Raw genomic sequence first — 15,204 nt, 5'->3', positions numbered from 1 at the left:
ATTTTGTTATGCTACAGCCTTATTCCAAAATGGATTAAATTCATTTTTTCCTCAGAATTCTACACACAACACCCCATAATGACAATGTGAATAAAGTTTACTTGAGATTTTTGCTTATTTATTAAAAATAAAAAAACTGAGAAAGCACATGTACATAAGTATTCACAGCCTTTGTCATGAAGCTCAAAATTGAGCTCAGGTGTATCCTGTTTCCCCTGATCATCCTTGATGTTTAATTGGAGTCCACCTGTGGTAAATTCAGTTGATGTGACATGATTTGGAAAGGCACACACCTGTCTATAGAAGGTCCCACAGTTGACAGTTCATGTCAGAGCACAAACCAAGCATGAAGTCAAAGGAATTGTCTGTAGACCTCCGAGACAGGATTGTCTCGAAGCACAAATCTGGGGAAGGTTACAGAAAAATTTCTGCTGCTTTGAAGGTCCCAATGAGTACAGTGGCCTCCATCATCTGTAAGTGGAAGAAGTTCAAAAGCACCAGGACTCTTCCTAGAGCTGGCCGGCCATCTAAACTGAGCGATCGGGGGAGAAGGGCCTTAGGGAGGTGACCAAGAACCCGATGGTCACTCTGTCAGAGCTCCAGAGGTCCTCTGTGGAGAGAGGAGAACCTTCCAGAAGGACAACCATCTCTGCAGCAATCCACCAATCAGGCCTGTATGGTAGAGTGGCCAGACGGAAGCCACTCCTTAGTAAAAGGCACATGGCAGCCCACCTGGAGTTTGCCAAAAGGCACCTGAAGGACTCTCAGACCATGAGAAACAAAATTCTCTGGTCTGATGAGACAAAGATTGAAGTTCTTGGTGTGAATTCCATGTGTCACGTTTGGAGGAAACCAGGCACCACTCATCACCAGGCCAATACCATCCCTACAGTGAAGCATGGTGGTGGCAGCATCATGCTGTGGGGATGTTTTTCAGTGTCAAGAACTGGGAGACTAGTCAGAATAAAGGGAAAGATGACTGCAGCAATGTACAGAGACATCCTGGATGAAAACCTGCTCCAGAGCACTCTTGACCTCAGACTGGGGCGACGGTTCATCTTTCAGCAGGACAACGACCCTAAGCACACAGCCAAGATATCAAAGGAGTGGCTTCAGGACAACTCTGTGAATGTCCTTGAGTGGCCCAGCCAGAGCCCAGACTTGAATCTGATTGAACATCTCTGGAGAGATCTTAAAATGGCTGTGCACCGACGCTTCCCATCCAACCTGATGGAGCTTGAGAGGTGCTGCAAAGAGGAAAGGGCGAAACTGGCCAAGGATAGGTGTGCCAAGCTTGTGGCATCATATTCAAAAAGACTTGAGGCTGTAATTGCTGCCAAAGGTGCATCGACAAAGTATTGAGCAAAGGCTGTGAATACTTATGTACATGGGATTTCTCAGTTTTTTATTTTTAATAAATTTGCAAAAACTTCAAGTAAACTTTTTTCACGCTGTCATTATGGGGTGTTGTGTGTAGAATTCTGAGGAAAAAAATGAATTTAATCCATTTTGGAATAAGGCTGTAACATAACAAAATGTGGAAAAAGTGATGCGCTGTGAATACTTTCCGGATGCACTGTACCTTACAGATAGTCTGTGTGTCTGTCTGGTTGCTTTGTTTCTGTTGTTACATCCCAGATGTTTTTACTAATAACATGCATTGTATTTGTCATTCCAGCAGATGGCGCATCACATCAACTAGCATATAATTCATACATGCATTGCTTGGTGCACTCCCAATCAATCTTAGAAAGATAATGCTGCTAATATTCTATAATAAGATTATAAAATTCATAAATATATATGAGAAAATACTGCAGAGAGGCAGAAGCATCTGTGGCCTACTGTTAAATTAAGTGTTGTGGAACAGCTAAGGATACAAGTTCAAGTCTCATAATCTCTGTCATAAAAATATTTATTAGAAAGTAGCCAGTTTTAAGGAACAAACATGAGGAGAAAAATAATAACCCTCAACAACATGAAGTGACTGTGACTGAATTCTGTTACTTAATCTAAAGGGTCAGTGACTGTGATTGAATTCTGTTACTTAATCTAAAGGGTCATCGGTTCAACCCAACAGTAGTGGTAGCAGGCTCATTTGAAGAAATGTGAACAGTCTGAACTTGTGGCCAACAATTCACTAAAGGACCTGTCAGGCCAACTGAATCAGGGTCTAGAAAAGGGGGTTTGTCAAAAGATATACATAATTGATGCTGTGGCTCACAGGCTAAGGACCAGGATATGGAAGTTGAGTGATTGCAGGTTCAAGCCTTACAAAAAGGATTTGTGATGCCTCCCTCAAATATTCTATTACAGAAGGTCCAATTTAAAAAAAAAAAAATACAAACAGCTTAACATTAATGTGAAGTCAGAGTGGTCTGGAGCTTAACATCAGACTATGATGTCTAGTGACCTGCAGGTTCTTGGCTCGCCTTAATGTTGCTTTAGTGAAGCGGGTCACTATGCTGAGGTAATAAAAAAAATAGAAGTCAACTCCTAATGGTGCAGACTGTGTGGTCCAGCGGTTCAGGTAACCCATGTGGAGTGGACAAGTTTGTGGGATCAAATCTGGGTGTGTACCAATGGGAAAACATTTTCTCTTAAGAGTATACAATATTCTCTAATGATAAATAGGAACAAAATGCCCAAACTGAAAGGGCCAGTCGACTGCCCTAACAGCTTAGGAGCCACAGTTTGGGCCCAAATCACAACAGGGTTTTGGAGTCAAATCTAAGTTGGTACCAACAGAAAATATTTTTTAAGAGTACCCAATATTCTATGATGATAAATAGGAATGAAAAGCCTAAGCTGAAAGGGCCATTCATGTGGCATAACAGGCTTGGGGGCCTGTAAGGCCCAAGTCCCAGCAAGACCATGGGATCAAATCCAGGTGGGTACCAAGGGGTGGGAAACATTTTCCCCCAAGAGTATCCAATATTCTACAATGACAAAAAAGGAACAGAGAGCATAAATGGAAAGGTCCAGTGCCCTGGTGTGACAGGCTAGGGCCTGAATCCCAACAGGGCTGTGGGACCAAATCTTGGTAGGTACCAATGTAAAACATTTTCTCTTAAGACTATCTAATGTTCTACAATGATAAATAAGAACAAAAGCCTAAATTGAAAAGGCCAGTCACCTGGCATAACAGGTTAAGAGCCACAGTGTGGGCCCAAATCATAAAAAGGTTATGGGATCAAATCTGGGTAGGTACCAAGGGAAAACATTTTCTCTTAAGAGTATCTAATATTCTACGATAATAAATAGGAATAAAAAGCCTAAACTGAAAGGGCCAGTTATCTGGCACAACATGTTAAAAGGCAGACAAGAGAGCCTGAATCCCAACAGGGTTGTGGGATCAAATGTAAGTTGGCACCAATGAAAAACATTTTCTCTTATGAGTACCCAATACTCTACTAATAAATAGGAGCAAAAAGCCTAAACTGAAAGGCCCCATCATGTGGCATAACAGGCTAGTGAGCCCGAATCCCAACAGGAGTGTGGAATTAAGTCTACATGAGCACCAATGGAGAAATATTTTCTCTTAAGAGTATCCAATAATCTACAATGACAAAATAGAAACAAAAAGCCTAAACTGAACAGGCCAGTCATCTGGCACATCAGGTTAGGAGACAGACAAGAGAGCCTGAATCCCAACAGGGTTGTAGAATCAAATCTAAGTTAGCACCAAAGAAGAATGTTTTCTCTTAAGAGTATCCAATATTCTACAATGATAAATAGGAGCAAAAAGCCTAAACTGAAAGGGCCAGTCATCTGGCACAACAGGTTAAGAGGCATCGTGTGGGCCCAAATCACAACAGGGTTGTGGGATCAAATGTAAGTTGGCACCAATGAAAAACATTTTCTCGTAAGAGCAGCCAATATTCTCCAATGATAAATAGGAATGAAGAGCCAGAACTGAAAGAACCAGTCATCTGGCACAACAGGTTAAGAGGCACTGTGTGGGCCCAAATCATAAAAGGGTTGTGGGATCAAATCTGGGTAGGTACCAAGGGAAAACTTTTTCTCTCAAGAGTATGCAATATTCTACAATGATAAATAGGAACAAAAACCCTAAACTGAAAGGGGCAGTCATCTGGCATAGCAGGCTAGGAAGGTGACAAGTGGGCCTGAATCATAAGAGGGATGTGAGATCAAATCTGGGTAGGTACCAAAGAAAAACATTTTCTCTTAAGAGCATCCAGTATTCTACAATGATAAATAGGAATAAAAACCCTAAACTGAAAAGGCCAGTCATCTGGCATAACAGGTTAAGAGACCAGCAAGGTGTGGGCTTGAATCTGGGTGGGAACCAATGAGGAAATGTTTTCTCTTAAGTGTATCTAATATTCTACGATGATAAATAGGAACTAAAAGCCTAAACTGAAAGGGCCAGTTATCTGGCACAACATGTTAAAAGGCAGACAAGAGAGCCTGAATCCCAACAGGGTTGTGGGATCAAATGTAAGTTGGCACCAATGAAAAACATTTTCTCTTATGAGTACCCAATACTCTACTATGATAAATAGGAGCAAAAAGCCTAAACTGAAAGGCCCCGTCATGTGGCATAACAGGCTAGTGAGCCTGAATCCCAACAGGAGTGTGGAATTAAGTCTACATGGGCACCAATGGAGAAATATTTTCTCTTTAAGAGTATCCAATAATCTACAATGACAAAATAGAAACAAAAAGCCTAAACTGAACAGGCCAGTCATCTGGCACATCAGGTTAGGAGACAGACAAGAGAGTCTGAATCCCAACAGGGTTGTGGGATCAAATCTAAGTTAGCACCAAAGAAGAATGTTTTCTCTTAAGAGTATCCAATATTCTACAATGATAAATAGGAATGAAAATCCTAACCTGAAAGGGCCAGTGATCTGGCATAACAGGTTAGGAGGATGAGACATGGCTCTGAATCACAAGAGGGCTGTGGTGTCAAATCCAAGTTGGCACCAATGAAAAATATTTTCTCTTGAGTATATCCAATAGTATTCTACAATGAACAAAAAGCATAAACTGAAAGGGCCAGCTATCCGGCACATGCTAGAAGGCAGCCAAGAGAGCCTGAATCCCAACAGGGTTGTGGGATCAAATGTAAGTTGGCACCAATGAAAAACATTTTCTCTTATGAGTACCCAATACTCTACTATGATAAATAGGAGCAAAAAGCCTAAACTGAAAGGCCCCGTCATGTGGCATAACAGGCTAGTGAGCCTGAATCCCAACAGGAGTGTGGAATTAAGTCTACATGGGCACCAATGGAGAAATATTTTCTCTTTAAGAGTATCCAATAATCTACAATGACAAAATAGAAACAAAAAGCCTAAACTGAACAGGCCAGTCATCTGGCACATCAGGTTAGGAGACAGACAAGAGAGTCTGAATCCCAACAGGGTTGTGGGATCAAATCTAAGTTAGCACCAAAGAAGAATGTTTTCTCTTAAGAGTATCCAATATTCTACAATGATAAATAGGAATGAAAATCCTAACCTGAAAGGGCCAGTGATCTGGCATAACAGGTTAGGAGGATGAGACATGGCTCTGAATCACAAGAGGGCTGTGGTGTCAAATCCAAGTTGGCACCAATGAAAAATATTTTCTCTTGAGTATATCCAATAGTATTCTACAATGAACAAAAAGCATAAACTGAAAGGGCCAGCTATCCGGCACATGCTAGAAGGCAGCCAAGAGAGCCTGAATCCCAACAGGGTTGTGGGATCAAATGTAAGTTGGCACCAATGAAAAACGTTTTCTCTTAAGAGTACCCAATATTCCCCAATGATAAATAGGAGCAAAAAGCCTAAACTGAAAGGGCCAGTCATCTGGCACAATAGGTTAAGAGGCATCGTGTGGGCCCAAATCACAACAGGGTTGTGGGATCAAAGCTGTGAAGGTACCAATGTAAAACATTTTCTCGTAAGAGTACCCAATATTCTACAATGATAAATAGGAATGAAACACCTGAACTGAAAGGGCCAGTCATGTGGCATAACACACTAGTGGTCCAGGAAGGTACAAGTCTGAATCCCAACAGGGCTGTGTGATCAAATCTAAGTTGGCTCTAATGAAAAATATTTTCACTTAAGAGCATCCAATATTCTCCAATGATAAATAGGAATGAAGAACCAAAACTAAAAGAACCAGTCATCTGGCACAACAGGTTAAGAGGCACTGTGTGGGCCCAAATCATAAAAGGGTTGTGGGATCAAATCTGGGTAGGTACCAAGGGAAAACTTTTTCTCTCAAGAGTATGCAATATTCTACAATGATAAATAGGAACAAAAACCCTAAACTGAAAGGGGCAGTCATCTGGCATAGCAGGCTAGGAAGGTGACAAGTGGGCCTGAATCATAAGAGGGATGTGAGATCAAATCTGGGTAGGTACCAAAGAAAAACATTTTCTCTTAAGAGCATCCAGTATTCTACAATGATAAATAGGAATAAAAACCCTAAACTGAAAGGACCACATCTGGCACAACAGGTTAGGAGGGTGGCAAGTGCACCAAAATCCCAACAGGGCTATGGGCTCAAATCCCACAAGAGGCTAAGTGTGGGCTCAAATCCAAATGCCCCTCTCCTCCTTTCTTATCAGAAACAAAAAAACATTTGATAAATAGAACAATCTACTAAGCTATAAAGAGCAAGTAAAGTGGCACACCAAGTAAAGCATGTAGGCAGGAGTTCAGAAGGTTGCAAGTTCAATACCAACTCAGGGTGTTTTTTTTCCCCCCAAAGTTGAAGAAAAGCTGAAATAAATAACCAGACCTCCTTTGGAAAAAGCCAACTGCTGTGGTCTAGGGGGTTAAGCATTGATGAAGAAAGCTGAAGGGTGCGAGTTCAAATCTCCAGCAGACCAATGATCACATTTAACTCCCACTTTTTTATGTTCTGAAATAAACATCCTTTTACTGTTGTCTTGGTCAAGGGTAGTCACACCATTAAAACAAGGCTCCAGTCAAAGTGGTAGTACCTTCACCCACAGCATAAACAACACCAGCATGAATAAAGAAAAACAAGGTTGTGGAGATCAATGGAGGTAGAAAAATACCAGAGCAATCATAAAAGTTTTATTAATTTCAAATACAACTTTCCAAAAAATGCTTAAAGTGTAAAACAGGTACAAAGCTTTATTTAACCTACAGGCAAACTTTAACTCTGGCAATAATCAGAGATTAAAAGCAAATTAAAACAAAAATCCACTGCTTTCCTTTGTTGTTTGGTTGCAAACTCTTGAGGTCCATGAAATAAGTTTGTGTTCGTCCATCTTGAACAAATATCAGGGGTGCCACAGAGGGGGAAAAAAAAAAACCCCACACACACCCCCCAAAATCACCACTCTGAAACAACTGCCCCAGACTGGGTGGTCCATGCATGCTGTCTTGCAGATATCTGCTTCTCCAACATCTGGGAGACGTAACACTCCTCCCCTCCCCGTACAAAAGCACATCCATTGAGACTTTAGCAGATTACATTGCTTTATAATTTCAACTCTGAGACACAAGAAGAAATCTGGCGTTGACTCTTCAGCATGGCAAAATACAACACACATCCATACGGCTTAAGCGAGTTAACATTATCACACATGAAACCTGGAAGGCAAACACCATTTCTCCTTTACCTCACATCCCAAAAGGACCCCTCTTGAAATTGACAAACCTCGAAATCTGTGCAAACGAGGCAGCAAACCATAACACTGGCAAGAAGCTCAAAAGCCAAAGCAACCTTCATAGTTGTGTCTCATTTACAACTGCGCCCACACACACACACACACACACACACACACACAGTGTTTCTAGGGGTGATAAAAGTTTATTTTTACAACATGAATAGAGAAAACCCAAATTGCATAATAAACCTGATAGAAGGTAGAAATAAATCAGCAGCAGATATAAAAGCAAGTAATTTACAGTAGTGACATATTTTACATTGTTTATAACCTTCAAAATAAATAAATATACAATTCCGTATTGGAAAAGCTACTCAGCGCGTTTTTTTTCCTTTTAAATACACAGATGTTTTTACATATAAAAACAAACCTTTCAGATGAACCAATGTGGCTAGATTTTTTTTTTCCCAACAGCGAAAACAAGGTTGCAAGGTGAGGGATTAGGGGAATAAAATACATAACCCAGCCTTTATGGAAGAGCAAAGTATTTTAAAAATCGGAGTCCTTTCGTAGTAATCTGGAGGAGAGGAAAAAGAAAAATACACAGTTAAAACAATTGCATTTACAGCAGCAAAATCAAGACAATTTTTCTAAGTTCAAATAAATTCACACACACCAGTGTATACCGGTCTGTAACCACCACTAGAGAGCCCTATCTAAAGACCACCACACTCAAGTTAGTAAACCACAAAGCTGAAGAAGTTCAGTACAGGATGGAGAGTTGGTCTTTGACAAGTCAGCACCAGCATATACCATCAGGTCTGTCACTACTAACTGCACTAAGGCGGCAGTCAGGCCACGTGTCAGACTTAACCCATGGGTTGGGGGTATAAACTGGATCAGTGCTTCAGGTGCTCTCTTTATGAGTACAGGCCATATGTATACATATTTAAAAAAAAAAAAAAAAAAGGATAGACTGCAGAGTGATAGTGATCACATGTCTAGTCCCTGCAAAATGCAGCATTCACTTTGTATAGTACAGCCTATGGATTACCCTCTTGTAAACTTTGTTCAAAATGACACTACTGATCTCATGTCCATGTTCAGTAATGAAGTACAATTTGACAGGTTGTTGCAATTACCTCACAATCTGTTCTCTCACTACAAGCTTTTACATTCTAAAAAAACCATGGTCACCTTTGACAATATTATAATACAAAGTAACGTACAATGGAACCTCCAGTCATGACCGCAATTAGTTTCAAAATTCTGGTCGTGACCCTAAGTAATTTCCCCCATAGGACTGTATGTAAATACAATTAATTAATCTGTTCCAGACCGTACGAACTGTATGTAAATATATATATTTTTTTTAAAGATTAAGCACAAATAGTTAATTATACCATAAAATACACAGTGTAATAGTAAATTAAACCTAAAAACATTGAACACGGAGACAAAACACCCATGCGAGCCTGCGCTCTCCCTCTCTCTCAGCGGCACAAGAGCCTGCTCGCTATCGCTCTCTCTCTCGCCTCCTCAACCTCCCATGCTTTTCTGTTCTCTTTTTTCCCTTTAGTCGACTTGAGCTTCTATTTATGAAGAGGACGTGGTATGCGTGGCAATCAGCAGTTCCTGGGAACAATTACGGATGTGGACTGCTTCTCACCTAGTGCACTTAGGTGAGAAACGCCTACATCACCAACTCCTCAGGAACCACTTTGGCCACACACAACCACAACCCCTTGCTAAGATACGGCGATTTCTTAAAACTGGCCTTTTTGACGGGAGCTGTGGACTCGCTATACCACAGGAGGAAGCTGGGTTGAGTGGAGGTTTCAGTTTTGAGGGAGAGTCCGTCTGTGTGATGCACGGAGAACAAACATACAGTACAGGGAGAGACTGAACACGTGTGGAAATCAGACGAACCGGATGGGAAACTGGCTTGCTTGTCACCCGAGTGTGTGGTTGTGAACAGATGCAAAAGTTTGGTGAACTTTTTGGTCGTAACCCGATTTGTACGTGTTCAGACACGTTAGTGACCTGAGGTTCCACTGTATTGGCTTATTTCTCCCCCCACCTCCCTTACTGACAAGGTTGCCGATAAGACCACCCCAGACCACATTCATTGACAGACCTCAGGCCTTCTGTAGTAAAGAATACCAAGGACCACTCAAATATGTCCACACATAACAACAAACCCACCACATTCCAAGCTAAGGAAATGCCATTTCCTTAATTAGTTTATATAGCCATACATTTAATATTTTAGAACAAAATAAAAAACACACAAGACAGAGACAATTCAATTTTATGCTTTCTTGTATACAAACATATTCTTCTTTGCTTGCTAAATACTATATTAAAAGGAATCCATTTAATACATTAAATTAAAACTGCATCTGGATATTGCACATTTTTTGCTTAATACAGACCTTGCATTAGCACTGCTAATTATTAATTTTCAGTTTCTCATGATAAAAAAACAATCATTTGTGCCCACACATACATTTTTGAATTACGAGTGCTTAACTGAACTTTTCTAATACTACAAATCACAAACTTAATATAAAAAGACAGCCCCTTTAGGAATTGGCATCCTATCATAGTGGAGGGGGTTGTGTCCCCCAATGATCCTAGGAACTATGTTATCCGAGGCAATTGCCCCTGGTAGGGTCACCCAAAGTGGTCTTACATGAAAAATAAACTATACCCTGCAATTCTAAAATTTTATGGATCACGAGTTTATTTTAAAAAAAAAAAAAAAAATCTGGTCCTTAGTTCCCAAAATTAGGCAAATACAACATTGGATGAGCAACGCTTGAATTATTGCACTGTGTCATTTATTTAATAAAAATGAAGCCAAAAATGCAGAAGCAGTGTGTCAAAAATGAAGTCCACCTTTACTGTTTCCATAGGAATTCAAAGGGTAATCATCAGCCAGGTGCCTCTAATCAATTTCACTCAATGAACTGATCAGCAGCAACTGTGACCACCTCTATAAAACCAGACGTTTCGGTAGTTTACTGCGCCGGAGCATTCAGGTGTGTGTCAGCAAAGATCTCAGAGAAGCAATTGTTATTGCCCATCAATCTGTAAAGGACTATAAGGCCATTTCCAAACAATATGAAGTTCATCATTCAAGACAAGTGGAAAACATTCAAGACAGTCGCCAAGCTTCCCAGGAGTGGGGGATGTCAGAAAATTCGCCTTAAGGTCAGACTGTGCAATGCACAAAGTAATGGGGGAAGAAGGAAAAAAAAAAAAAAAAAGAGAGAAAAAAAAAAGTTAACATGTTTAAGTACCCGACAGTGCAATTACAAAAAGACTCAAATATGGTTTGGGACGGAAGGACTGCTAGGAGAAAGTCTCTTCACTCTGAAAAGAAAGAAAAGAGCATGGCAGCACAGAGTAGATTTGCAAAGCTGCATCTGAACAAACCACAAGACTTTTGGAACAAGTGATGATGTCTGGCCATAATGCACAGTGCCACAGTAGGAAAAACCAACTCTCAATACTAACTCTCAAACATTTGGGCATGTTGGGGAGCCAAAGGGCCTGGGCACCTTGCAGTCACTGATGTGACCACGATCTCCTCTGTATACCAAAGCACTCTGAACTCAAAACGTGAGGCCAACTGTCTGACAGCTAAAGCTTGGCTTAAATGGGCACATGCTACAGTGCAATGATTCCAAAAACACCAGCAAAAACAGAATGGCTGAAAAAGAAAAGAAAATCTAGGTGTTGCAATGGCCCAGTCAAAGTAGAGACTTCAACCTGAATGGATAGGACAGGACCTTAAGAGAGCTGTGCAGAAATGAAAGCCCACAAACCTCAATGACATGAAGAAACATTGTAAAAAAGAAGACTGGGCCAAAATTCCTCAAAATAAATTTTTTCACATGATTGTAGGTGAGGGACCAGATGTAGCACAGTTAACATGACCACTATTAGAAAGAAACAAACAAGGACCCAGTAAAATCACCCAGAAAATGAAAACTTGGGCCCTGCCCTGGAGCCAAACCTTTAACCATGAGACATAGCCAAACAGTGCCCAAAGTAGTAACATGGGTCAGTCCTCCAGTGGGATTACCACCTGCAGGAGGAACAATAATGGTCATGTACTTTGTGGCTTGAGTGCCAGTTAAAGGCAAATGCTTTAAAAGAGAGAGGAAAAAAAAAAAAAAAACACACTAAACTGGCTATTTACAGCACCTTTACTCCATGTCTGTTATAAAAGTAATGATCATATAACACAAATTCACCACACTCAGTGTATACAAACAATACAAACTGGTAATTGAAAACACAAAGCTAATTTTTTTGTTTTTATTTGTTGGAAAGACACCTGAAAGGGACAATTAACATAGCAGACAGAATACCGGTTAGCAGTTTTAATTCAGAAAATCCCTGTCCCCTGCAAACTGGACTTGCATTTTTGTGGCTGTAATACATATGAAAAGGGTGGGATAGCACTTGACAAGTCTGCATATATTCCACTAACTGTGGCAGAAAGATGAACTTGAATTTCCTACACGAATGCTTATACATATACCAGGCCACTGTGCCAGATGTCTAAAAAGAATACAATTTTATTCATTAATACATGGTCTAATTAATTTCAAACATGATCACCTAGCAATAGCGCACCTATTTCAAAACTAGATGTTTTACTTTACTCACAATTACCTGGTCATCATACTTCAAAACTGGCAAAAGAGCAATACAAACAAAAGCTATATAAAAAAGGTAATAATAATAATAATGTCTATTTTGCTTACCCATCTCTTCAAGAAAAGCAATATTCATTAAAAATGAATGAATGAACGGCTTTTTTGCCGTTTTAATAATAGGAATTGGTTTCTTTTGAATTGAATGACAAAGAAATCTTGGCATCTTAATGTATATTTTCCCTCCTTTTCATCTTACAATAAAGATTTGAAGATTCTGCTGTAGACCCATGAATGATTTCAAGCCAACTTTTGTACATCACCCTGATTAACAACTGTTGCTGCAGTAGCTTTCCTAAGAGGTGTCCTAGAAGTTGAGGGCCAGTGCTATAGTCATTATGTAATGTACAACCTGGGGCCCCCAAGGGACAAGGCCAGTTAAGACTGAAACCCTGGTTTTCATTTTTAAGCTTTCATTGGAAAGTCTCCTGCTGTCCATGGCTGTGAGCAGTTTAAACTTAGACATTTTTAATTTAATGCACATTTCCACTTTGATTGCGGTTGATTGGGTCAATTTAATATAAAACATAACAAAATGTGAAGATAGCTAGTGTGGGCCAACTATTTTAAGGCACTATACAGTAAAATATTAAACTACACACATAGGTTATGCAAGCTGTGAGATAATTGGTGAAAAGGACATTAACTCAAGAACTATGCCATCTGAATATTAAGCACTAGCCTGCATTACAGCGGTTCTGTCTTCAATAGTTACTCACCAGTGACAAAATTGCAATAACTTACCCCGTAAATCCACACATGCAAGCTAATCAAATGCCATTTCTTGACTTTTTCTGACACATCTTGCAACCTTCCTCTTGAATTCACCATTGGGATCCTCCCGCCACTCTTTCTGCATTATAAATGTTCCAAATGCAAGAGCGAAAAGTTAAAATCTGTTGCAAACAAACCTAACAATGTAAAAGTTGTATGAAAGTTATAACACAAAGATATAATGGAGTTGATTTTGTATTAAGCAGACATGAATGTTATGTTTAAGTTAGAACAAGAAAAGAAAATGATCTAAGGCCCTGAAACTGAAAAACAGACTGGTCTGAAGATGATCCATCCACTAAAAAGAACTTAAATCTACTTTTTTAAAGATTCAATCCTTCCAAGAATCACACAAAAAATTAAAAAAAAATTAGCGCTTTTCCGCAGAACTCAATGTGCTTTACATAAAAGGTGGGGAACCACACAACAACTACTACCATATATAGCACCACTCATTTAATGCGCCAGTGTGCTCACCATACATTAGTAAATAGATGGTGAAGGGGTTACAGAGATAACTACACAACTAAATGACCATCCAAACCCATTGCATCCACCATAAAATGCAATAGTCCATGGTAAATTAGATTAGCGTTCCTCTTCCCCTAGAAGACGGTTTTCTGTTTACATGTCTTCATGACTTCTCTCTTGACAACTAGAATGAGTTATTTTTGCCACTTGCAAACTTGTTGGAATGTCTGGGCCTGTACCGTTAGCAACATTAGATATTGCACCCTGGAGTGCAAAAAATAACCGTGACTCTAAATCTTTACATATACACATAAATGTATACAACCTCATTAGCACCCGTGTTACATTACACTATTCCAGATTCTATACCTTTACACACACTGCAATCTCAAAAAAGCAGCCCTACTTAATATTTTGAAGATAAATTAAAACTAATGTAGCAGGCAGAACCATCAGCTCCAAGTCTAGAATAACCTATCTACCGATATTACAATCCCATAAGGGTGAACATTTAAGGAGGAAGACCATGATAAATACACATACACTACTGTCTAAAAGTAATCTCTCTAAGATAAGTGAATGAAGGATAAAACTGAAAATCCATGGAAAAAGCAGTTGAATGTGAAATAGCCTTAAGGTGCTAATGGTCAATGACATAATGTGTTGGGTGAAACAGCTGTGTTGAGGGAATCAAACTACACAACAACCAGACACAAAAAAAGGGAGCCTGTGGTAGATGTGCCAGTTTAACCTGAAAATCTGGCACCATGGAAATGTGACAAGACACAAGGTGCTCATCCTGTGTCATCATGGTCTCTCCAGAGAAGACAGGCATGCTTGTCCAAACTCTTCTATGGAAGCACAAACAGGCAAACATGAGAAGTAAAAATACAGTGGTTGGCTGCAGAAACCAAGTACAGCAAAAGAGAAATATACAGTACATAATACTTCCCTTCAAAATTCAAAGATGTCAGCATTGCTAACAGAACGGTTTGAAACCACTGGTATACCAAATCGACAGTCTGGAGAAATCATACCACAATAGGCCTTCATGGAAGAGATGCAACCCAAAAGTCAGATGGAAATACATCCAAACTACTCCTCTACTCACAAAACTCAAAGGCTGGGATACAGAAAATTGTCAGCATGAGCTCTGTACTGATGAATCAATATTTGAAATTTTTGGCTCTAACACCGTTTATCTACAGGAGAGCTTGAGAAAGTATAAGGACAAATATCCACAGGTAGCAATGAACCATAGTGGATGTTACCTGCATGTCCGAGGCCACATTTCTTTAGTTGGTGATTTGATCAAAATTCACTTACTACTGAGAAACACAGGCAATTTCTTATTCACCATGCAATACCTTTAACCCTTAAACCGGCTATAGTCAGTTTCCAGCACAATTTGGAAGCATGCAGCCACTTCAAGAGCAGTTGGCGATTTACTGAATTTCATCAATGGCATCAGTTGCACCTTGTACATATAATTGATTGGTGCATTAGTTGTTTTTTTTTTATATAAATAGTTTTTACAGTTCTTTGGCAGTGTGTACAATGATCAATATTGCAGTAATTGTGATGCTCTTTGCATGGGGGGTAAAAAAGCGTTCCATTAAAAAATTT

The 15,204-nt window shown here is 39.7% G+C and overlaps 1 protein-coding gene across 2 annotated transcripts in view; it reads right to left on the bottom strand.

The window, feature by feature from the left end:
- Positions 1-7,028: 7,028 nt before the first annotated feature.
- Positions 7,029-15,204, bottom strand: part of ube2g1b (ubiquitin-conjugating enzyme E2G 1b (UBC7 homolog, yeast)) — a 36,168-nt gene continuing 27,992 nt past the window's right edge. For both annotated transcript variants that reach the window (XM_039772153.1, XM_039772152.1), the window contains 2 exons: positions 13,078-13,186; positions 7,029-8,180 (listed from right to left, as the gene is read on the bottom strand). In XM_039772153.1, coding sequence (XP_039628087.1) covers positions 13,100-13,186 — 87 coding nt within the window. In that variant the 3' untranslated portion in view covers positions 7,029-8,180; positions 13,078-13,099. The remainder of the gene's footprint in view (positions 8,181-13,077; positions 13,187-15,204) is intronic.

Source organism: Polypterus senegalus, chromosome 12, assembly GCF_016835505.1.
Source record: "Polypterus senegalus isolate Bchr_013 chromosome 12, ASM1683550v1, whole genome shotgun sequence".
In the NCBI taxonomy this organism is placed as follows: Eukaryota; Metazoa; Chordata; class Cladistia; order Polypteriformes; family Polypteridae; genus Polypterus; species Polypterus senegalus.
This window is presented reverse-complemented; position numbering and strand designations above follow the sequence as displayed.